This window comes from Aptenodytes forsteri, unplaced genomic scaffold (genome assembly GCF_000699145.1).
Source record: "Aptenodytes forsteri isolate BGI_AS27 unplaced genomic scaffold, ASM69914v1 Scaffold486, whole genome shotgun sequence".
NCBI classification, from domain to species: Eukaryota; Metazoa; Chordata; class Aves; order Sphenisciformes; family Spheniscidae; genus Aptenodytes; species Aptenodytes forsteri.
Genome location: NW_008795717.1, coordinates 1,165,952 through 1,191,308, shown reverse-complemented (window position 1 = coordinate 1,191,308; position 25,357 = coordinate 1,165,952). Strand labels below are relative to the sequence as shown.

The 25,357-nt window shown below is 40.7% G+C and overlaps 1 protein-coding gene across 1 annotated transcript in view; it reads left to right on the top strand.

The window, feature by feature from the left end:
* Window positions 1-25,080, top strand: part of LRP6 (LDL receptor related protein 6) — a 113,260-nt gene extending 88,180 nt beyond the window's left edge. The window contains exons 11-22 of the mRNA XM_009283542.2: window positions 786-1,112; window positions 4,898-5,100; window positions 6,964-7,175; window positions 7,366-7,556; window positions 11,995-12,204; window positions 13,537-13,662; window positions 15,028-15,264; window positions 16,986-17,096; window positions 18,937-19,167; window positions 20,431-20,567; window positions 21,746-21,843; window positions 23,644-25,080. Coding sequence (XP_009281817.1) covers window positions 786-1,112; window positions 4,898-5,100; window positions 6,964-7,175; window positions 7,366-7,556; window positions 11,995-12,204; window positions 13,537-13,662; window positions 15,028-15,264; window positions 16,986-17,096; window positions 18,937-19,167; window positions 20,431-20,567; window positions 21,746-21,843; window positions 23,644-23,935 — 2,375 coding nt within the window. The 3' untranslated portion in view covers window positions 23,936-25,080. The remainder of the gene's footprint in view (window positions 1-785; window positions 1,113-4,897; window positions 5,101-6,963; window positions 7,176-7,365; window positions 7,557-11,994; window positions 12,205-13,536; window positions 13,663-15,027; window positions 15,265-16,985; window positions 17,097-18,936; window positions 19,168-20,430; window positions 20,568-21,745; window positions 21,844-23,643) is intronic.
* Window positions 25,081-25,357: the final 277 nt, after the last annotated feature.

The following is a 25,357-nucleotide window of genomic DNA, read 5'->3' as shown; positions in this document are numbered from 1 at the left end:
TCAGCCGGCTGTCGACCAGCACCCCCAGGTCCTTTTCTGCCAGACAGCTTTCCAGCCACTCTTCCCCAAGCCTGTAGCGTTGCATGGGGTTGTTGTGGCCGAAGTACAGGACCTGGCACTTGGCCTTGTTGAATCTCATACAGTTGGCCTCGGCCCATTGATCCAGCCTGTCCAGGTCCCTCTGCAGAGCCTTCCTACCCTCGAGCAGATCAACGCTCACGCCCAACTTGGTGTCATCTGCAAACTTACAGAGGGAGCACTCAATCCCCTCATCCAGATCATTGATAAAGATATCTTATTAAGCTCATAATTTTAATTTTAATATTAAGCTTATTAATAAGAATCTTATTAAGCTCATAGCAATTCTGTCTCTGTAAGCACTCAGCAGAGACCCAAACATGGTGTGAGAGATGCTGAACTGGGAATACAGTGTCAGGATCCTGTCTCCTTCAGTGGGATCCTGTTTGTTTCTGGGAGGAGGGAAAGGACAGAATCTTTTTGAGGACCCTTGACTATTTTCAAAACTGAGGCTTTTTTTTCTTTAGTAAAATACATTCTGTTCTGTGAGTCACAAGCAGAATTAGTACGTTTCTGTGATAGGCTCCGAGACTCCAGACTTACACATTACTTGATAATTTACTTTTGTAATAATGAAATAGTAACTTTAAAGTAACTATGTTTTAACCTTTCTGTGCAGGGGACATGTCTAACAGCATTAAACAGCATCTCTTTTGTCCCCCAATAATTCTGCTTTTTTTTTTTTCTCCCTTCCTTTTTGGAAACAGGCCTTGACCGTGAGATTATAGCTGATGACTTGCCTCACCCGTTCGGCTTGACTCAGTATCAGGATTACATTTACTGGACAGACTGGAGCCGGCGTAGCATTGAACGAGCCAACAAGACCAGTGGCCAGAACCGAACTATCATCCAAGGGCATTTGGATTACGTTATGGACATCTTGGTCTTCCATTCCTCCAGGCAGGCAGGCTGGAACGAGTGTGCCTCTAGCAATGGTCACTGCTCTCACCTGTGCTTAGCAGTCCCTGTTGGTGGTTTTGTCTGTGGCTGCCCAGCTCACTATTCCTTGAACTCTGACAACAGGACTTGTAGTGGTAAGCCGTAATGAATGGAAACAAAATGGAGAGGCAGATGTGTTTCGTAACAGATGCAAGCATTGTACTTGGAGGAAAGAAGAGGTTTATTTTTACGTGAGATGGTGAAGCTTGCTTTGCTGACAGGCCAAGTTAACGCTAGTTTCTATTTTTAATACTGAATGTGTATTTGAAAAATTTCTGGTTCCCTAGCCTCCCTTCCTCCATAGGAAGCAGGGTATATTTAAATATAATTTTCTAATACTAAAATCCTAGTCACTTTTCAGAGAAGACAGGATATTGAAAGGAAAAAAAAAAAAATCTTGCAACAGACCAATATCACAGTAATAAGAAGATTGGAGGAAAGAAGAGGTTTATTTTTACGTGAGATGGTGAAGCTTGCTTTGCTGACAGGCCAAGTTAACGCTAGTTTCTATTTTTAATACTGAATGTGTATTTGAAAAATTTCTGGTTCCCTAGCCTCCCTTCCTCCATAGGAAGCAGGGTATATTTAAATATAATTTTCTAATACTAAAATCCTAGTCACTTTTCAGAGAAGACAGGATATTGAAAGGAAAAAAAAAAAAATCTTGCAACAGACCAATATCACAGTAGAATAAGAAGAGTGGCTGTAGTGAATCTTTTTAGTGACTCAGTTAAATCTGTGTAAGCAAGAAAGCTCAAAATGCTTTTGGGTTTGTCTCTGTCAACCCTTCTCAAGTGCTTGCTTGCTTACTTATCTGCTTATTTATTTCTAATCTTGCCTGACATAAAGGATATGTGATAGTTTGGTCTGCATTCTGGACTTTGTGTAGCCTTTAGGTGGTCAAGATTTAATTCTATAGTAGCTGTGCTTGCTGGCTGATGAGATGCTGAGGTGGGCCACTCTGATATCCCCAAAAGCATTTCTTCCTCAGTGAGGAGAGGCTTGGCTCCACGGCCTCCCCAGCACTTCAGATTTCTGATCTCAGTGCAGCCAAGCCCCATTTTTCTTTATTGTTGTGCAGAATACAAACCGCAAGGCCCCTCAGGCTGTGTGTAATTAGTTTCTAACCAAATAATTTATCCATCTCTCAATAACTGGCTGCCAGTGAAGCTCTCATAATTTTGGCAGCCACGCTGGATGGCTGATTTCCACTGGTGTCATTCAAATTAGTCAGTGGGTGAAGAGATTCATGGTACAGAGAGACAGATTGTATCTCGTCTGCATTATGCATGAGTGGAGAGATCCAACTGTTGTTTTAAAGCCAAAAGCAGGGCAGCTTGTTCCACGAATGCCACCTCATGGCATTTTTTGAAAATCATGCTCTTCAGAAAACTCTGCTTTTCCACCTCCCCATGTGTCCTGTACTCCTCCTCTTCTTTTTTTATTACAAGGGGTGCTTGCATGACAACTGGATTTTTGTACTCTAACACACCTTCCTGCAAGTTATAGGCACGGCTGGCACCTCTCTGGTGATGACTGTGATTTTGTAGGTGGAGGAATTTGACTTCCAGCGGAGACTAAGTAGCAAAATGATCAAAGGTCATGTTTTCTTGTGAAAATGCTCTTGGAAACAAAGGAAAGAGAAAAATACAGGAAATATGTTGTGAGCAAATAGAACCACTCCCCTGCGGTACAGTTCAGGGCCATTTGTGAGGTATTAGGAGTTTTCCTTCTGCCATGTTCAAACCTGGGAACTTTCCAATTTCTCATTTGTAGGTAATTGGAGACTTAGGCTTCTCTGTGTATAATTTAATTTTTGTCTTGGCCACTATAATTGGAGCATGAATCGTTTTAACTTTCTTTTGCCTGTTTTACTTGCTTATGTACTCCTGAACATTATTATTAGTCCAAGCCCTGTCTAGAGGCCAGTTCCTCCCTTCTGGATCACCCTGCTCATGCTTGCATAGATTCTTTTAATTACGGGAAGGACACACTGCTCTGATGAGATCTGGTATCTCATCAGATCTACCACGCGTCATGAAGTTTGAAGGCAGTGTTACACGAGGGACATGCTCGTTGCACTCCATTTGCCTGCCAAAAATACAGTTAAAATATGTGACTATTGGGAGGAAGAATGATGAAAACTGGGAAGGGATTTCTGAGATTGGGACTGTTTCAGAGATGTGGGGACTCAAGGGGGGAAATTCTGCTGTTACTTTTTATAATGAGCCATCAATTCAAAGTTGGAAGCCAGGCAATCTTAGATAGTGAGAGGGTGTCTTTGGGGAAAAGTGGAAAGGATTTTAGGTGCTTATGATGCTGTGTTTACCTGCACTGTTTTATCTTAGGCTTTTTTCCCTTTCCGTTACTCTCTTAACTGCTTGGTAAGAATACTGATGTTTTCTGAATCTATTACTTTGCTGTACACATTCAGTATAAACTTTGCTTTGCCTTTTTTTTGTGCTTTCTTCTACAGTTTAGAGCTAAGTAGAAGGCGGCTTAAATTATTGTAGAAACGCTTGGAGGGGAAATACAGGTTTTCCAGAAAGCAAAAATACCTTGCAATTAGGCCTGATTGTTATAGGATGTCAGGATTGAGTGTTAGTTACCAAGGAAACTCCCCCCCCACCTTCTTTTTTTCCCAGCAGCCAGAATAAATGTTCAAAGTGTATGCCTAAAATAACAAAGCAAGGTGATGATGTTCTCTGGAAGACTTTTGCTACCTCCCCTTTCCAAGTTGCTGCCTTACCTGTTTTACAGGCTGGATTGAATGAGTGCAGTGTCCCACTGCTAATCTCTCCAGACTTGTGCTATAGAGAATTGATAGTACAAACTTCAGGGAGGCTGTAAACTGCATTTCTGGCTGCTGGCTCTTGTGCCATCTTGCACAGCAGTCGCTCCAGGTAGACCTTTATTGAAAAGAACGCTGTGAAAAGGGAAAATGCTTTAACTACCTCCTCTGATTTCTGACCCAGTTATGTAATACAGGAATAATTTCCTTTTAATGATGTTTTAAATGCCTTGTGCACTTACTGTAAGATACAGCCGGTAAACTACAGCTATATGGGGTGGGGAAGTCTTATTTTGATGGTATTGATGGTATTTGATGCTTGATGGTATTTGTAAGAAAAAAATCACTCGTCCAGGAAATTCTTGCTGGGCATCTGGAAAGCTGGAGCAGAGCATCAGATTATTTTCTAATTACAGGTTAACATTCCCAGATGAGCACCTAGAAATAAGCAAGGTATATACATTTGAGAAGAGTGAATAGATTTTTCTCCAAAAACACAGCCTGCACACACTTTAGAGATTTTCCTGTGAATTAGTTGTTTCATTCTGGTGCAGGCAGAAAGAGGGTTTGTGGGAACAGGACTAAACCACTCTAATGGCAATCTGTTCCCTGTGACCTCTAAATAAGGAACCAGTGCTAGCTTTTGCTCAGCTTCCTCTGCAAGTAGAAGTATACCTAGCAAAACATTCAACTTCAGAATAGTGGAGCTGCATTTCCCTGGGACCCCTTTAGAAAGAAAATTGACAGTTCCTTGAGAGGCACAGCTGACCGTTCTTTGAGGTGATTTTGACAGAAGTCTTCACGTTCATTAGTCCTGCGAGTTCCAAAATTATCTTTGCCTGTCACATCCATGTTCAGACATTTATAGTAAAAAGAGGTCGTTTGAAAGGCTTTCCAAACTAATCGGAGGTTGGGATTTTTATGTTTTGTTTTGGTATTTTTGGCAAAGGAAGAGGGAGAAGGGGAATGAAATAATAGATACTATCTGGTTATATATAGTAGTTGTCATTATTGAACATACAGATACCCAGCATTATTGCTAAGTGTAACCCTTTCACCCTCTTTTTTTTTTTTTTTTAACCCATCAAGCTCCTACAACCTTTCTGTTATTCAGTCAGAAGAATGCAATTAATCGCATGGTGATAGATGAGCAGCAGAGTCCAGATATCATACTCCCTATCCATAGTCTCAGGAACGTTCGAGCCATTGATTATGACCCCCTGGATAAGCAGCTGTACTGGATTGATTCTCGGCAGAACATCATCCGTAAGGCACAGGAAGACGGCAGCCAGGTATGCTGTGGGTGATGGAATTACTAAAAGATGAGGAAGTGCATGCCTTACACCCAACAATGAATGATTGTACGTGAATAATTTCGATACCTGGACTTTCTGTAGATTACTAGCTGTCACTTGGCAAAATAAGTGGCTTTTGGAGTCCTCAGCCAGTAATCTGGGAGGTGCTGGAAATAAAACATGGAAAACTAAGGCCAACTTAAAGATACTGTTGTTCACAGTGCATTATTTGCTCAATGCTGTCTTTTGGCTGAGGGCTGTTGGAAACCTATTTGAGAGAAGTGAAACATGGATGGGAAGGTTCTTGGGAGAAACGGAGTGTGTCAGAGAGAAGGAAGAGTTGCAAATGAGCAGGGTGCAGGGGCATTCACTCTGAAATGAAGAGGGGTGGGACTTTGTGAGCACAGCACACAGCTGTGTACGAAGCCTCCCAGGTTCTGGTGGGGATAGGAAGAGAGTTGTCAACCACCAAGGCACTGAGCAAGGAGAGGTTGAAAGTAGTGACCTGTAAGAGATGTAGCAGGCTTGGGAAAATGTATTTGACTGGGGAATAGAGAAACAGTAGAGTAGGGTAGAAGGCAAAAGGTGATGCAGGTTTTAGTGAGGTTAATTGCAAGCAATAACTGCTTATTCATTTTCACATTTTAAAACAGATTTTTTTTTTCTTCCTGAATTTTTGAATGGGGGAGGAGCGGGAGGCTAAGATGAACAACACGGAGGTGCTGTAGTCAGTTTAATTTGTAAGGGAGTGTGGTTTCTGGTGGTGGGTGTGGTGGTAGTTGGATCCTGCTGAAACACCCTTCAGCCTTAACTCTTAATTTAGCAGTGGTTTTAGTTTTGGAATATCGAAATAATTTAGCACCCAAAACTAGTCAAAGGCACCAGGTTTTTGCCAGCTTCAGCAGAATAAACAAACATAAGACTTGTAGGTACACCCTTTCATGGAGGTGACAATCCAAATAAAGTCAGGCAAATTTTATGGTGAAGTTTAATTTGGGGGTGAGAGGGTGGAGGCTGCTCACCTCAAAAGCATGAAGTTTTCCAAAAAGATTATGTAAGGGCGTGTTTTGTGAGTTATCAATCTTAAGATTTTTTTGAAAAGTTCATGAGAGATGTCAGTTAGGTTCACCTTCCACTATAGGGAGACTATGCAGTTTTTTCCTAAAAAAATAATCAATTAAAAAAAAGGCAGGCGTGTGAAATCCAGAGGTCTGGACCAGTAGAAGGCAAGAACTTTGAAGCAGAAAGGTGTTAGCTGGAAATGCTCTAAAGTCACTGTTGTACGCTAGCTGATGTTCTTCTGTCTGTTGGCAGAGTTGCCTTCCTGTTTATTATTCAACGTTATGTTATATCCCCCAAGTGTGATGGCAGCAATGTTGGAGAAGAATGAGGCAAGAATTTAAAGTGCTGTCTGGCCTCACTTCATGGTTTTATCCATTCAGCTGCAGCTTTGGGAATTAGTGGTCATGTGTTTCTGTTGTAGAGTGCTAAATGTGCTGGGTTTGGGTCTATCCAAACTGAACTTAGAGTTGTCAAGAAAGCAGAGGAAACGTGGAAGCTGACTCTGAATCTTCAACATAGAGACAATTTGGACTTACTGGTCAAACTTCCTAAGTCTTATGAGCTGCAACCAACTTACATGATTGCCATTACAACAAACCATCAGGACTAAGTGTCTGCATCTGACCAAAGGTGTTGGTGGGGCAACTGGACCTGGGTGTCTCCTTACTTTATGATAGTATTTTGGCTGCCTCCTTTTGCTGAGCAGTAGTTTGATGTGGTGCATCCATAGCAAATAAAATTGCTCATGTTGGATCAGATTAAATGCTCTTCTGTGGGTTGTTTTTCTTTCCTTTGTAGAGCCTCACTGTTGTGACAAGTCCAGTTCCCAATCAGAACCTAGATATGCAGCCTTATGACCTGAGCATTGACATCTACAGCCGCTATATCTACTGGACCTGCGAAGCTACTAATGTGATCAATGTGACACGCCTGGATGGGAGACCCATGGGAGTGGTGCTCAAAGGAGATCAAGATAGGCCCAGGGCCATTGTGGTGAATCCAGAGAAAGGGTATGTAGCTGAAATAGTGATGTGGGGAAATTCAGGCTGAAGGTTTTGAGAATCATATTTTCTTGCTGCTGGTTGGTTTCTGTTTGTCAGAATAAAAACATCTTTGACATTTGTTAAGATGTCTTGGTGATATAGCAAAAATGTGGAAAGATCAAATAAACTTCTTTTCCTCTAATCATTCCTATTCCAGATACATGTATTTCACGAACCTACAGGAAAGGTCTCCTAAAATTGAGAGAGCAGCATTGGATGGAACTGAACGAGAGGTCCTTTTTTTCAGTGGTTTGAGCAAGCCCATAGCCTTAGCTATTGACAGCCAGCTAGGCAAGTTGTTCTGGGCTGATTCAGACCTGCGGAGAATTGAAAGCAGTGACCTTTCAGGTAGAGTAGCACTTTAATTCAGTGATTCATTTGTGTGGTGTGGGTGTGGGGGAATGCAGAGAAAGGTGTCTTCTTTTCCTTCCTACTATAAACAATCTGTACTGTGATTCTAATCGCTGCCTAAATTCCCAGCCAGGGAATGTGTATGATTCATGCAGCGTGCCTTTACAGTCTCATGCCTCTATCTATGATTTGCATTATTAATTGCTACACATGCTATTTACTTCAGTTTCTCACTGCAAGACCTTCGTGTGGTTTCCCAAAGTCAGTTCACAAATAAATTACAGCAGTTTTGGAAAGGGGAGGGAGAGGGTTGTTTTTAAAGGCATTGGTTTTGGTGCAGTAATCTGTCAATCGGAGGAAAGTTTCCCGTTAGTGGAAAAATCTTTCCTGCAGAGTTAAAGCAGGAGGTGTGCAGGTCACTTATGGATCTGTCATTTAGGGTGAAATGATGTGAGAAGGATAGAGCAAATCTAACATCTCTGTGTTCTCAAAAGGCAAAAAACTCCTTCTTCCAGCTATGGAATTCTCTTTGCCTGCTCCCTAAGGTTGGTTATGCTGCTTGTCTTACCTCCTCTATGAGTTGATTCAGCTCACTTAACCACATAAGCAAAACAATAGCCTAACAACAATATACAGAAAAAGAGAAATGGAGAACAGTGTTCTGTTGGTTTGGAAAGCTGAATTGGTCCAGCAAGAGTCCAGCAAGCAACCAGAACTGGAGCAAGAGAAGAGGCAAAATCATGCAGTCAGATTGGGTGAGAGAGACTGAGATGTCTCTTATTTACTAGCCAGATCCAGCAAGCTGCTGGATCAGCTCAGCTGTCTTATGTGGCTTTGGTAGTAATTTGTTGTGATACGAGCTGGGCTGGATGTTGCCGATGGGAGTGCCAGGACGTTCTGAGCACATACATACCCATCTGTGTTAGGTGATGGGATATATGCCCCCCTCGCTCTGCTGCTAGTGGAGGGCAGTGGCAGAATTTCTCCTTCTGCAGTAAGTCCATCCCAGTTTGAATAGTGCATGTCCTTGTACTTCAGCTGAGTGTTGTTCTACTATCAGAAGTGTAAGTACACGCATAAGGAAATAAGGACACACTTTGCAATCTGTGAGCAAGTTTGAAAACTTGACGAGAGTATGGTAGTTTGTAGTAATGTCTTTCACTGATGACACGATACCTTCATTCAAAGTAGCAGCATGTAATCCCATTGGCACCAGTGTGATTTTCAGCCTTTTGTTAAGCCACTAGAATAAGCTTTTGTTTTGGAAAACATTTCAGTTTTTCTAGATGATTGGAATTGAGGCTCAGCAAGATAGTAATTTTTTTCAGTGATTAACGTGGTGTGTCACTGGAAGATTCAGGGTCACTAATGAACTGTGGTATCCTGACTTTACTATTTTAAAACACAGGACATAAGCTGAGTTGAGTTAGTAAATTGCTTTTTTAAAAAAAAGTGGTATGGTGTATCCCGGTATGTTCTAGGCTATCCCATATCCAGGGTCTGCATGAGTAAAGTAATGGGCAGCAGCAGAACATCATATATGCTTTGTTTCTCTCTTTATGTCTGTTATTTGCCAGAAATTAGGACACCAGAGGGGAGAGAGGTCCAAATTCTAATCTAGTCTGTTGTTAATGATTCTACCTTTTTTTTTTAAAAAAAGATGTGGCTGTTGAATCACCAATGTTGTGTAGTAAAAGCTCACCATATTCTCGAAGAACATGAAGAAAAATAATTCCAAAACCCCTCTTGCTTTTTGGCACTTGCACTGCAAATAGATTGCTGTAATCACCATGATAAATTGCTAACTGTTGAGATGCATTCCTGTTCTTAGGAATGCTGATTAATAGGCTCTTTTGACCGGCAGAGTAATTTTTCTGCATGTTAGCTTCTTAAAAATATGCACAGTCTCCTGCTCTGTCAACTCTGTAGATGCCAGTACCCATAAAGAGAAGGAAAGCTAGAATGCCTTTTATGTGATGCACTCCTTCTCTTCCTCCCTGTCCTTCAGGCATGCAGTTAGGACTCGGTTATGCTGCCCAAATGGGAGATCCTACTGAAGCTAACCAGATTCTTCACGTGATTAAGGGGTTGTTTATTAAAAGATGACTGGAATTAGCTCCCTACCATGGAAACTATTTGGAAATTAGTTCTTCTATTCCAGAATAATTAATGTGATTTGGAAACATCTAATGATTCTGGAATTAAGTCATTTTTATTTGGAAATAGAATGAGCTATGGGTGTGTCCTGTTTTTTGTATTTGTTTGTTTGTCTTTTTGTAAAAGGTGTTGCTGGAAAGAGAATGGTGATGCCAGGAGACAAAGCTCCTCTTAATCACATCTCCTTTCATCTGACATTCCCAATAAAGGGGACTAGCACCCTGATGAGCCAACTTCGGATTTTATTGTTGGTTTATGGAAGGAGGGATTTCAGTGTCTCAGTTTAGTAAGAAATAGTCAGTTACACTTGGTCACAAATTTTAAAAAGAAAGATTAAGACATTAAGGGAGTGAAAATTTTAAGCTTCAGAGCTTTAGGAGCGTACTGCAAAATGCCATGCTGATTGACATGGGCATGGCAGAGCAGGGCATGTACAGACTCCATTTGGCTAGGTCAAGGTCTTACTTTAACTATATTCCTTCCTGTCACCTTTGCATTTTCCCCCGTTCCCAGCTTAGTTTTTCTTCTCCTTGAGATGCAGGTTGCTGTTTTTTACCTTTTCCCTATACAATGAGTCATGTTCATGGGGGTTAATAGACAATTGCAGTTATTTAGTTTGACTTACATCACTCAGTCTATTAATTTCTACATCAGTCTGGGTATAGTCTCCTTCAGAATCCATCAACGCCTTTTCTTAATCAGATCATTGCGGGTGTTGTTCCAGAGTGGTGGGCGAAGAGCCCAGTCTAGCTGAGGATTAATATTTGAGTTTCCGTGTTCTGCTTTAGATGTTACCACTTGCTAAATGTTTGGAAGGTTACTTAACTTCTGAGCTCTGTATGCATTTAGTGAAAAGGAGAGAAATATATTTTTTTATAGCTGAATTTGTTTGTAAGTCATCATGACTGACATACTGTTGATCAAATTCTCAACAAGCCAAAAAACATTTTTGCTACTAATCAAAACAGAGGGATAGAACCTGCTCAAATTATAAAATTATAAAATGTATGTGTCTTTTGTCCCATAACTTTATCTTGTGTGGGTATGGTAGAGACATGGTAGAATTTTTCTGTGGTATTCAGTTGTACTACTGTATTTTTACAGGACAAAATATAAAAACTTCTTGGAATTTATTTTGTGGATTAACATATGCAAAGTTATTGTCTGCTATAGTAAAAGTAAAAAATAAGCATAGCAGTGAGCCCAGATATCTGAAATACCAGGATTTATATGTAAATTTTCAGGCTGTGGCCTCCTTTTAGACTGTGTGATATTGTTTCAGCATTTCAAAATTGAAGCAGATTCTTTATGTTTGTGAGTAATTTTACGCTCAGGATCTGATAAACCTCACCGAATGTTTGAGTGTTAATGACCATGTCATGTCATGTAAAATAAACGAAGCATGGATTAAATCTCACTCTTGAGCTCTCAGGTTTTGAATAACATATTTTCCTTCTGTGTATGAGTTACAAAGTCTTGACTGTCTTTGGACAGTCTTTAATTATACCTTTAAAAGACCTGCGGACTGTCCTCTGTTTATGTGGAGTATTAACCATGAAGTGTGGCAGTTGTTCTTGACTATTTAATGCCAGGTAATCTAGCATAAAAGTCAACAAATACTCTTCAGAGGTGTAAGGCTAAAGCCTCTTGGCTGCTACGGATAATCGCTAAAGGAACTGAGGACAGTAAGTCTTCGCTAGGAAGAGAGGAGTGTTCCCAATTTAGCATGAAAACCTTAGTGAAGATAATGTAGTTGAAACAAAAGAATATGAGGAAGTCAGAAGTCAAGTGTTTACCTTAATCTCATAATTCATGTGAAAAGTACTAACTACCTTGTCTTCACTGGGATTTGATCTTGTTTTAGTTAACTCAAGCTAATAATCCATCTTCTTATTCCCTGTTGGATGCCAAGACAAAGCAGTTGATCTCTCCAAAAAAAGATAGAAGAATGAAAAGAATTACCAATTCTCATCATATTGATAAAAGACTGGATAGGCTCATGAGAGCTGAGCCCCCAGCTCCAGGTGCTTCTTAAATACAGTAAATGTACTTGAAGCACAAAACCTGTCTTCTTGATGAAAGCAGAAAAAAAATTTGGTCATCTGTCTGCAAAATGCATGTCTTGCATCAGAGGACCCAGGATTGCTTGTGTTTTTATAGTAGGCTTACCTGGTAGTGTAAAAGTAGTAGAAAATACTGGTGTGAGTAGTGTAGAAAATGTTTGTGATAGTATTTCAGTTGATTCTAGTTGAGCTAAACCACTCTTTCCCTTCTGCAGGTGCTAACCGGATTGTTTTGGAAGACTCTAATATCTTGCAGCCTGTGGGACTAACTGTATTTGAAAACTGGCTGTATTGGATTGACAGGCAACAGCAGATGATTGAGAAGATCGATATGACTGGTCGAGAAGGACGTACAAAGGTCCAAGCTCGTATTGCACAACTCAGTGACATTCATGCTGTGAAAGAGCTCAACATTCAGGAATACAGTAAGTGCAATCCCTGTTTGCAAGTGCAAACAGTGCCTGTGGGGCTTGAGGCAAGGAGTGGCCGCAGACAGGTGAGCCTGTTTTGCCTTGTCACTGATCAACATCAGTGCAGATCGAAGGGGCCAGAAGTTGGCATTGTTTTGTGTCTGTGCATTGCCAGGGTGCAATTAAGTTTGTTTCCTTCGGGCAGTTGGCAATGGACTGGAAATTTATCACAAACCCAGCATCATGTTTTGTTGCTGATGACAACTTTTATTGGTAGTCCTATACAGGCACCTGGCATTTGAGTGTCTGTAGGCACAGTGGAAACGTCCTGTTATCCCTAGTAGAGGATTTTCTGGATCACGCTAGTGAGTCGCTATTAGGTGTTTACCCCATTTAGACAAGCACAGCTCTCGGGGCCTTTTACTAGCAGTAAATGTTTCAATGGACTGCCTGCCTTGAAGGCACAGTGAACAATTTTTGTTGGTGGCAATTTGTATTGAAAGTAAATGATAGAAGAGCAACATTGCATTGCACAAAGGAAGTGTGTATTAAATAACAATTTGTGTTGAACATGGCTGCACTTTTAAAAGTTTTCTGTTTACCAGGATAGAGCCTTTCTTTCCCCACACACACGCGCTTGAAATGATGGGAGCTGGATGGTTAAAGCAGTGGAGCTGCCATCATCCTGGAGGAAATAGGCCTGGTTAATAGGCTGTGGTGCATGCCTTGGAGAAATATGTAGAAAAATGTCTGGGGATGTTTAATTAAAGCATCAGTGCAGACTACTACTAGTTTTGTTTGCTACTAATCTCAGTAAATCTGTCAGGAGTTCCAAGAGAAGTATGTTGTCCTTATTAAACATTAAAATGAAGAGACATATTTATCTAGAGCATGTTAATTTGAGTTTTGGAGACAGTGTGGAAGCTTCAGAATTCATAAATTAGAAAAGTTTACTTTTTTAATGGTCTTTGATAGAGAAAATGAAGTATGGAATCCAAGGCATCTTTTTGTATTACTAATGCTACTATTTTTGCTGCAGAACTAATTCTGCCTTGCACAAGAAGCAAAATGTTTTGAGTACCATTTACTGTTTTAGTAGATCCCATGGCACCTTTCTTAGTGTTTCAGATCACGACAGTTATCAGTGTGCATGATAATTATTGATGTGTGTAAAGGGAAAAAACGCACACAACAAAATACAACTTTTTCAGAGTTGTTTTTAGTAGTGCTCTCCCCAGGGGGAAGGAAGTAACGAAGGGAGTCCTGTGAGCCCAAAGGAATCACTGGAAGGTCGGAAAAGAGGTGGTTTCTTGTCAGTACCTGTCTGTCTTATTTTTAAAATCACAGGACAACATCCTTGTTCTCAAGACAATGGTGGCTGCTCACACATTTGCATCGTGAAGGGCGACGGCACCACACGCTGCTCTTGCCCAGTCCACCTTGTTCTGCTGCAGGATGAGCTGTCCTGCGGAGGTAAGTCCTTCCCATGCTCTGTGTGACTGAGCTTTCAGCTTCTGGGTTGGGGGGCCATTCATCTTTAGGGGTGGCTTCTGAGCAGAAAGAATGTGACAGTGCACCAGGTGCTGTTATATGCTTTTACACGCTTACCTCTTTGCCTCCCCCCAGCTAAACCTGCAAGTATTGAGAAGGAGTAAGAGAAGAGGAAAAATTCACTAGTTGACTGTTGAATAAGGATTTCTGTTCACTCTTTCTACTCAAGACCACTGAATCATTTCAACTTGATTTTTTAATTGTATGATTTTTATTACTTTTTTTTCTATCACTCTGCACGTTCTCCTTTTTCAAATAGTGGTAGATTCTCATGTTCTGGCATATTGCACCATGTCTGTGCCATTTTATTCTTCTCTGCTGTCCTCCTCAAACTCACCCTGTGTGTGTCTTTCTGAACTGCGGTCCCAGAAGGGCGAGTTGCCTCCTCCATGGTGATACGACCACTGTAGCCTACGCCCTGGTGTCTCCAAGGGTGGGGTTGAAATGGGGGAGAGGAGAGGCACTTTGGTGCCTGGGTCTCTTTGTGCCACCGTACTGAATGGATTTATTGTGCCATCAAGGCGACGTGTGGTCTCACAATGGAACAAGAGCTAACATAATCCAGATATTTTCTCAGAGCAAGTTTAATACCAGGCCAAAAAGAGGGGGAGGAAAGGGGGATTAAAAAAAAGGAAGAAAATCCGCACTTACTTACTGCATGAGATTAACAGTTACTGTAGTAAATGTTAAATAACAGCTAACAGCTGTGTTGAGATAGTGGGACTTGACTAGATGGAGGAGTTTTTTGTCGTTTTAAAAGAGTTTTGACTGAACAGAGCTGTCGAGGGCACATAACTAGACATTGAGTCACTGTGCATCCATCTGCAGCTTATTACATCCTTTTAACGTTTTCTATACAATGACTGTCAAACATTAAAAAGAAAGTGAGCCATAAGTTGTGTATACAGTGGTGTTGCAGGAAAGGGGGAGCAGAAAAGTGTGTTGACTCTTAAATGAAGACTTTTGAAGACCTACTAAGAGAAAGGGTGTAAGAGGCTGAAGTGGGAAGGGAAGAAAATAATTGTGTTTGGCGTGTGCATGTTTCTCTGTTCTTGTTCTTTGTCTAATGAGCCTCCATCGATGTGAGCCTGCATCAGTCACATGGGGCTTAAGATCTGCACAAATGACTCTGGAGGCAGGCGGGAGTGGAAGTTATCTTATGACATGGCACGTTTATCAGCTGCTTGATAAATGAAAGCAGCTGAGCTCTTCTTGTCCTTACCTGTCCTGATCTGCTGTTTGTTCACCTGGATTTTTAATTTTTGTTTGTTTGCTTGATTTTTAAAGAACCACCAACATGCTCCCCTCAGCAGTTCACCTGTTTCACAGGTGAGATTGACTGCATCCCGGTGGCCTGGCGCTGTGATGGTTTCACTGAATGTGAAGACCACAGTGATGAAAAGAACTGCCCGGTGTGCTCAGACACCCAATTCCAGTGTGAAAGTGGACAGTGCATAGACGGTGCCCTCCGGTGCAATGGAGAAGCAAATTGCCAGGACAACTCTGATGAGAAGAACTGTGAAGGTACAGAGGATCTTTCGGAGTGTGATGAAAATAAAGCTGTCGTGGGGACACTATGATAGATATCAAAGCTATTGCTGAGTAGGATTTGGAAGGATCCGAGGTTCTGCTAGTTTTTAAACTGATCTATTGAGTGGGAAATTATTTCACAACTCCATACTTTTGTTTCTCCACCTGTGAGATAGAAATAACACTGATCTCCTGCACAGTGATTTAAGCTCTGCTTGTGAAAAGTACTTTTAAAAAGATGATACATTTTTAAGCTCTAAAAACCTGGTAACTGGGAGTGAATTACAAAATGGAGCAAATCCTTGTCATAGTTTTTTGTGTACTTTGTACCGAGTAAAGATCTTGGGATTGTTTATTTTACAATACCTGGATAAAAAGAAGTTAAGCTTTTGTGAGTAAGTGGGAGTGAGAGACAGATGAGATTTCTGGAGACCTCTTCTTCCTATAGAGCATGGCAAAAGAGGGTATTTAAGCCATCGTTACAGAGGGAAGTGCTATTGCCAACACAACGAGAATTAGGTTACTTTAATTTCAGAAAGGACAGGTTATGCTGGTGGAATCTGAAGTACCCCACCACTATACAACGTGAAACATGAGCCAACTGACCCTTTCCGCACTGTGCAAATAGTGAGGAGTTGTAGGGACGACTTGTAAGCTTGAAATGATGCTTCTTCTCTATATCCTTTCAGTACATTTTCCTTCTTTTAAGAGACTGTCTAAGGGTCTTTGAATCAAGGCTGAATTTATTTCCAAAAGATGTGTTCCAGCTCAAACAAAACCACACAGACTGATGCAGAAATTCCTGTGTGATGAAAGGTGATTGTTGGCCAGATGAGATGCTGACATCTGAAAATACGTTCTGCAAATTAGCTTCTCAGTTGCCATCCAGTGACTGGAGATATCAGACCAGGGGCTGTTGATGACTTTCAAAGTGGCCCTGTTATTCAGAGTATTCAAGTTTATTACAGATCAGAAAAGCCTTTAGTTTAACTTCTTAATTCAACTGAAGTCAGAAACAATTTCTGGATTTATGAGTAAAAGGAGGCAAAAATATGTGTAAACAACAGCAGCCAGCACCTTGCCTGCACTACCTTTTTTCCCCAAAGTGGTAGGTTATTTTTTGAGTATACTGGCAAAGCTCCAGTTTGATCTTCTGTCTTTCATTTCAGTTTAAAAACATAATTTCAAGTGAAATACATTGTCCCGTGATCAAGGAGTTTTCTGGTTTACAGTAAGAGCACGAGGGCATTGAGAAACCACATTTTTCTTTCTTAAACAATTTTATCATCATGGTTTGGCAGATTTATTTTTAATAACTTAATTCTCTCTTACATTACAGTAAATGCTTAGAGTTGGGGATTCTTATAGTAATTTTGCAATAAGCACGTCCTGGGATAAGTGCCTGTGTTCTCAGTGGCCTTCTGCTTCTGAGTTATTTTAGTCAAGGTAACTTTATCTTGTAGTGTGCTTATTGTAAATAGGCAGTAAGGACCCACCGTGCAATATCCTTCACAGAACACTGAATCACTACTTCTGCATGGTTGGCATGAGGGATTGTGTGTGTCACGGGCTACTTCAAGAAATGAAGCTAGCAGCAGGCTAAGCTCTCCCAAGATGCTCCTGATTGTATGCTTTGGTGTCTTGTTTTCTTAATCATTTTAAAGAGTAGAAGTCTTTGATACTGACTCTTGGTGTGTGTGGGGTTCTCTTGCCAGTGCTTTGTTTAACTGATCAGTTCCGCTGTGCCAGTGGGCAGTGCATCGGGAAAAGCAAGAAATGTGATCACAACCTGGACTGCAGCGACAGCTCAGATGAGCAAGGATGCTGTAAGTGTAAAACCTGAGACTAGAGACTTGATTGCAGCATCCAAAATTTCTTTCTTACCTTCTCTATGAGTTAGATTTTATTCTGCCAGACTGAATTAATTGTTCCCAAAATGAATGCTCCTGTTCATAACTGCTGTCATGCAATTAATGCACAACGTGGTGGAATAGGAATAACAAAAATAACTAGTATTCTGAACGAGTAGTCACTGAGGCAGAGCAGGCTAGTAATTTTTCCACTTACCTTTTTAAACCTTTAAAAGAAATAAAAGGTTTGTTTTACTATAATCTGTTAGTATGCTGAGTTGGTGCAGTGTTTAAAAAAAATCTTTCCAGCAGTATGAGGCTTTTATATAGAACTGCTCTGCTTCATGGTTTTCTCATCCAGAGAATTAATAGCAGGTGCTTTTAGAATCAGAGGAGCACTCTGTTTACAGAGTAAACCTTCTAAAATTTCCTTTGTATCTTGAGAAGATGTAATTCTGAGCTTGATTTATGATTTGTAACGTGATATCCCCTACCTTGAAATCTCCAGGGCTCTGCAAGAAAACCACTGCCTTTAAAATTCCAACTTGAAAGTTCATTTTCACTGTTGGTGCTATGAAAGAAATTGTAAATAGGGACATCTCTTCTTGTGTTAGAGATCCGTATATCACAGTTGACACATGCATAACTTGAAAATACAAAGCCAGAGTTGGACCCTTGATCTTAAGAAGGAGTAATAGGAGTCATGCTACCAAGTTATTAGTGACATTATCACAGACATGTATAGTAATCTTTATTATAGTTCATATATTTTCTGGTTTTGTAACAGGGTATGGAAAATTAGCCCACCCAGAGTAAGACTGCAGTTGTCACTGTCCTTCTTCCAGTATGATCAGAAGTCTGTTTACTTATCTCTGTAGACTGTGACAAGCTGGTTAAAGTGTGGGTTTGGTGTTCAGGGAGAAGAAAATGTGCTGAGGAAAAGAGTTTCAGTAATGGGTAAGATGTAAAACACTGACTAGAACAGGAAAATACTTTAAAGTCTGCTTTTCTTGTCAAATTCATGAAGCACAGGCAGGGGGTTGTCAGTTATTCCCAGAAATGTCATTGCTTAGAATTGGTATTGTAGGGAAAGCCACTCATTTTGACTGTTGAATAATCATTTCAGATCCAGATTCCTCATAAGGCTGGCACCTCTAAAGCTGATGCTCAGCTATATCTGTAACCATCGGTGTGGGTCAGATGTGGTGTAGGTTAGGTAGTTTAATAAATAGCAGCAAACCCAAAATTCATCATTGGTACATCACCTCTACTGTTCAGCGTAAGCGAACGTTACACAGTTGAGAAAAGGGAGTGCCAATCTGTTATATTGAGTGATAACCTAGGTGCTTATGTGATAAGGTGCAACATGAAAAGTAGTTGTCATCGTCTTTAATGACAAGAAAAAGCATAACTGGAGTCCCCAGCACAGTGCCATCCAGAGTCATGGCTGCAGGTCTTGTTCATCCAGTTCAAAGGATAGCCCTGCCTGTCAGCATGAAGCAAGATCAGGACCTGGTTCATAAACCCCCCTGCACATGCATGTACTGTTCATTTCCTGGCATTTGTATTCAAAAACCTCTCTGCATGCGTGGAGGTCATGTTGTGCACAGGTCACCCTTTTGGACACTCAGTGTCTTTAAACAGACCTGTCCCAGTACCTGTTTTTTCCTCCCATATATTAATTTGAAAGCTGTTGTCTGCCTACAGAAGAGGAGGCTTTTATTTTTCCTGTGTGGAAAGATGTCAGGAAAACTGATGTTGGTACATGAAGCTGTTGGATTAACTTACACAGTCTGATTTTCCTTTTTCCTTTTAGACACAACGGAGGAGCCTGCGCCACAGCCCAACAACACAATAGGCTCCATCATTGGTGTGATCCTTACAGTTTTTGTGGTTGGAGCAATGTACTTCATCTGCCAGAGGGTGCTGTGCCCACGCATGAAGGGAGATGGGGAAACAATGACCAATGATTACGTGGTGCATGGACCAGCCTCTGTACCTCTTGGTTATGTGCCTCACCCAAGCTCTTTGTCAGGGTCTCTTCCTGGTGAGTAAATTATGTGATCCTTGTCCTGCTCTTTGGCACCTCATAGTTGTTGCTGAGGATGCTGTGCACATATGCACAGGAGATGTCTGTTCCAGATGCATAATTCTTGGAAGCCAGGACTGTCAAGGCTTGTCACCATCCTTCTTTATAATAATGAGCTGCTATTTTACCTATGCTATTCACAAGCATTTAGATACTTAGCAGAACTGTAAGCTCAAATAGATACGCATACCGTGGGAGTTCTCTTCTTTTGCTACTAAAGCAGCCTCTTTTTGGACTATTATAGCATCAGCAAGGTGTCATGACAGTACAGGGTGAAGTTACAGAGTTATATTCATGGGACTTCAAACATCATGTAATTATTCTTGTTAGATTTGTAGACTGGGTTTGTATGCTTGTGAAACTTCTTGTGAAGTCTGTAATGACCAGCAATTAACTGTGGTCTCAACTTATTTCATTTGATGATGAAGTTTCCAACACCAATCCAAGTGCACGATGCTACTGCTCTTTAAAAAGTAAGACTTAACCGCAATGTTGCACTTCATCTATATGCATTGCTTCTGTATATATTGATTAAATATGTACTGTAACTTGTGGCTTTGGATCCAGCAGGTTCCAGTCAGAACACAGAGGTTCTGTGAGGCTGTTACAGGGTTAAAATAATGCACCACATTTCTTTGCTTTCTGTAATAACCTGCTTTCATAAGGGGAGAGTCTTTGAGCAGAATTTTCACCATTATTTCGAGCACAGTGGCATACCTCTCCATTTCCTGCTTGGACTCTCTGCCACTGTGCTTCAGTCCAGTAGCAAAAGCTCACTTAACAGTGTGGAAATGAAAGAACACAAACCCTCTCTGCTCTTGCACAAATTTCAGTTGCTCAGTTGAGGTGGTCAGAGTCAGTTTCATGTTTTATTCTGAGGCTTAGAAATAGTGCCTGAATGCCTGTTCTCTCAAGTCTTTTCCAGCCGTTCAAGTGAAAGAAATCTGTTTCTCTTCACACAGCTCTAGTATAGCCCAGTGCCAAGTCCTGCAGTTGAGTAGCTGATACACAAAACCAACATGTTTATTCCCTGACGGTCTTCATTCCAGCTGTCAATCAAGGAGCACTGAATTTGCTCCTAATACCAAGAAGATTAATTTTGGTTTTAGGAGTTGTGCTTATATCGCTGTTATCCTCTAGATTTTTTTTTTTTTTTAAGCTTTCTTTTCTCTGTTTGCTTCAAAGAATGGAATATTGACATACATCTTTGTTCTTCTTTAGGGATGTCTCGAGGTAAATCCGTGATCAGCTCCCTCAGCATTATGGGAGGGAGCAGCGGGCCACCCTATGACAGGGCCCATGTCACTGGAGCCTCTTCCAGTAGTTCTTCAAGTACCAAAGGCACTTACTTTCCTCCAGTAAGTCATTCTATTATTCATAGACCTTTAACTTTCAGGGAAGTGCCACTGTCTTTCTGAGGATAATTAATTGACAGGTGAATGTTTTGTTTTAGATTTCTAGCCTAATAAACTTGTTTAAATATGGAGTAAGTGATTTTGAAAGGGAAGGGAGAGGAGATTGTCTTCTTCGAAAACAGTATAGGAATTTTCTATTAATTTTAAAAAGTTGTGAGAGAGCTGAGTGCCAGAAAAAGATGTTAGATTGAATGTCAGGAGAGATGAAAAAATCCCTATGAATGTTGAACAGCTCTGGCAGAGCGATCTCCTTTCATTATACTCTGCCGTGTGCCTCTGGAGGTAAGGCTATGGTTGATTCTGTATAGACCTTTCAAGGAATTAAAATTAAGTTTTGTGTCATGTGTCTTGCAAGTGACAGATAAATAAATAAATAAACAAATGTCTTGCAACTCCATAGCATTCCTCTAGTCACAAATGGGTAGTGTGCTGTGCTAGATGCTATATAAAAGTTGGTACCAGCCCTAGAGGGCTCCCTGTCTCTTTACTTCTAGCATCAGTGGTGGTTGTTTTAGCTATTTTTATATGAAGCCCAAAAAGCCACTATTGAGTGTTAGTTACATGCTTGGTCGGTACAGGCTGAAATCTTCAACTGTCTGTTTTCAGTTCTGAGAATCAACCAATCATGTTATACCTTTAAATTAATCAAAATACTGTTTGTGCAGTAAGAGCATGCCTGTATAGGGAAGAAATGCTTGCCTTGGACAGCATGCTGCAAATATTATAAACAGCATAATACTTGGGGACTACAGCTAACAGGAGCAGACATCTGCCAGTTTGCCTCGGGCAGTGGTATCCCTAGTGACAATCTAGTATTGAACAGCTAGCTTCAACTTTACTTTTTGGCACTGGGTATGTCAAAATAGCAACAGCAGTCAGCGTGTTTTGAGAAGAGCTTAGGAATAACTTCAATAGGAATAGTAACAAACGACATTTCCAGTGTCTGTTAAAGAACTGGGGAATAAACAGAAGAAAAATCCTGTTTGTTGGGAAGGGCTATGCAGGCAGTTCTTACCTTAAGGTTCCTATTAAACAGTACTAAAAAGAAATTTATAAACTGATGTTTTCTTGATTCTCTTTTTTTTTTTTTAACTGTGGCTTTTTTCTTTTTTTTCCCTTAGATTTTGAACCCACCACCATCACCAGCTACTGAACGTTCACATTATACCATGGAATTCGGTTATTCTTCAAACAGCCCATCCACTCATAGATCCTACAGGTAATTATTATTACAATAGCTTCCATCAGGATCAAAGCAGTTAGCGTGGAAAATGCAGAATAAAGACAGCCTCTGCACTGTAAGAATTGCAATCAAAGGCCCTAATTCTGCAAGCACTAAAACAGGTGCTTAAATGGGTTCACATGTATCGTGTCACTGAAGCATGCCTTTAAGTGCAGCACTACCACATTTGAGGTAAATGGTACCATAAGTGGGTTAGTGGTACACCTCTCGGGTATATTGCTTTAGGGGGAATGACAACATTAATCACAAAATTAGCTAAATGCCAAAAGAAACCTGGTACCATGATAACATTGAGCCAAAAATACTTACCCTGGAATGAACCCTGCCTTGTTTTAGGCTTCTGTTGTAAATAATTTGTTATGTAATTATCAGAAATGATAGGCAAACACCATGCGGAGGAAAGTTGGCAATATGAAGGCGAGTAGGTCAGAAGTAATGTTAATATTATGGCCTAGATAAAGCACAGAAATTCTGATTTGACATATTAAGGGTTAATATCTGAAAAAGGCTGCTAACCTTTTGCTTATTTTCTCTGAGTAATATTTATGGGCATACAAGCTTTATCTCTGTTTACTTGAATGTATCTTTCTCACCTTCCCTGTAAGATGCTATTTAGAGTTCATTATCGTTTTATAACTAGTTACCAAAAAGAAAGAGACACCTACCACCCAAGGGTGTAAAGGTTCCCCTCCCAAATCACTAGTAGATCTGGTCAAAGAGAAGAGAGCACTGTGTTTGTCCATTGAAAGAAATGCCTCCCTAACACAGAGCCTTTGGGGGCTTTTGGATAATGAGGTCTCTGGGGCTGAAAAGACATCTCTTCTCTATTAGCAGAAAATATGGCCTCTGTTGTGCAGAAGGTCAGAGCTGATGTTTATAATGGTCCCTTGCAGCCATATGAAAAATATTCTAAAATTATGAGTAATTTTTTAATGAAATAAACCCAAATTTTGGTACCAGCATGAATCATGCTGATCACTGATTAGCTGATGTGACTTTTAGTGTTAAAAGTGGTATTAGGAATGTAGTGTAGGGTTGAATGTTTTCCGAATGCTCCCCCACCCAAAAATAAACCCTGGCCTTGCTGCTTCTGATCCTCCTGTCTTTACTAATGTTCTGACTTGAATAGAGGAGCTGCATTCACACCCGCCTCCGATGACTGATTTTGATGCTGGCAATTGTAGGTACCACCCACCTCCCTTTCTAATTTGTTTTCTTTAAACTATCTTGGGATCATTTTAAAAGATGTTTTGTGGTAGCAGCATTTGGGAATTCCATCCCAGTTACTGCTCTGGCGGTTGATTCTCCTGACTGCTATGAATGTGCCAGATGATTTTCAGTCTACCTCTTTCCCTGGACTTGGAAATTAGCATCCATAAACTGGATAATGGAAATAGAATATCTTCTCCATACAATTGCAACACAGCTATTTTTTTCCCCGGTGCCTTTCCAGCCCCGCTCTCTTAGTAGCAACTCTTTCTACCTCAGTTAAGGTCTTAGGGACCCTGTTGCCTGTAGATAATTAATAATTAGTATCCCTTTAACTAGTTGCTGTATTTTGATGCTGTAGCGCAAAGGTGGGCCTTCTGCAGGGGAGTTAGTGAGTTTGTGATGTCAGAGAGAGGAGAGTGTGATGCTATGTATCTACTGCAGAGGTTGACCAGCTCTCCGTTTCCACCTTGGCTTATCCGCCGCTCGCTTGTTCGCGGGCGCATCGCCCGAAATGCATGGTCTTTCTATATGCTGATGCTTTTCCCATAAATCTCCTCACTGCAGCTACAGGCCTTACAGCTACCGGCATTTTGCACCTCCCACGACGCCCTGCAGCACAGATGTCTGTGACAGTGACTATGCCCCCAGCCGAAGGGTCACGGCAGCGACGGCCAAGGGCTATACCAGTGACTTGAACTATGATTCAGAGCCCGTCCCCCCGCCACCCACTCCACGCAGCCAGTACCTGTCGGCAGAGGAGAACTATGAAAGCTGCCCGCCTTCCCCATACACGGAGCGGAGCTACTCTCACCATCTCTACCCACCGCCGCCATCTCCCTGCACGGACTCCTCATGAGGGGTAGCCCCCCCGCCCCATTACCTGCCTCCGCCGTGAAAGTGTAAATACAAAATGTTCTACTGGGGAGGGGGGAGGGAGCTCTCGGCGAGGGATAAGGTAGGACAGTGTACAGTTAAATGTTATTAAATGGGGTGGAGGAATACTGAAGATATTTGTACAGAAGGAAAAAAAAAAGGATATTTATATATTTTCTTAAACAGCAACTGCTGCTTGTGCCATAAGAAGAAAAATTTTTGTATAAAAGAACCCAGACATTTGTACAAAAAGTTTTTATTTTTGCAAATGGAACACAAAAACATGCCTTAATCCAGTGAAGTGACTGAGCACATAAGGAAATGGAAGGACCAGGATGTGTTACTTCTCCAGCGAGGTGAGATGTGGAGTTTGTCAATACCAAAAATGTTTAAAGTAATTAATAATAAAGAAGTCCGTCTCAGAGCAGCATACCATAGATACTTGGAAGTAGCCAAAAAACCTCTATGTTAACTACGGAGGGCCAGCAACTAAAGTTAAACTTGAAAACGCAGTCAGGACAGATATTAACCTTACACAAAGGGCTTTGTTTTCTACAGGAATACAGCAGTCATACCAGTGAATCCAGAAAAATAATCACACGCTTTTTTAAATGAATACACCTCTGTTTTTCCTTAATGCATTTACCAAACTAGAGCATTTAGAGCTCTGTCCTTGCTTCTGGAATTTCAATGATTTTTGTTGGGTATATTTTAAAGTTTGCCTTTTTCCCCTGTTTAGCTTTTCCCATCTCTTCTGCATCCTTTCTTCCTGCCCATGTCACTTTAAACCATGATATCCTTATTTAAAGTACTGCTAGAACTGGGCTGCTGTAAATTCTTTTTTTTCTCCTAATTAGCCTTGTCATGCAGTGAGTGTCATGCTATACGTTACCTTCTTCATTTTGCCAACACGGTAGGATTCTGTTTTGTACCAGGTCAGTACAATTTTCACGCAATTGACAATGGTAATATGCATATACCTGAATGATTTTTAGTCCCTTAAAAAAGAAAACCTTATTTTGACCTAGTGCCCAAAAAATGTCAAATATTTTTATACCACATATAATATAGACAGCATATTTATAAACTATAAATTTAACCGTGAATTGTTAGTTTTACCATAAATGAATAATATATCCTTGCAGTACTTTCAGTGTATATTGATATGACAGTATACAAATCATATATATAAAAATATATATATTATTTTTTCCTAGTAAGGAAGCATTTAACTTTCAGTGGAGCAACTGTCCATAAAAAAATGGATGTTTTGATCATTGGAAGGGGTTCCCATGCTGTATTAAGTGCTCATGATTTCTTTGTGTTAGGTAAAGCCAGTTTTTCTCAGTATGATTTTGACATACCTCCTCTTTTGCGTGGTGTGAGTTTAATACTTTAGTATTAA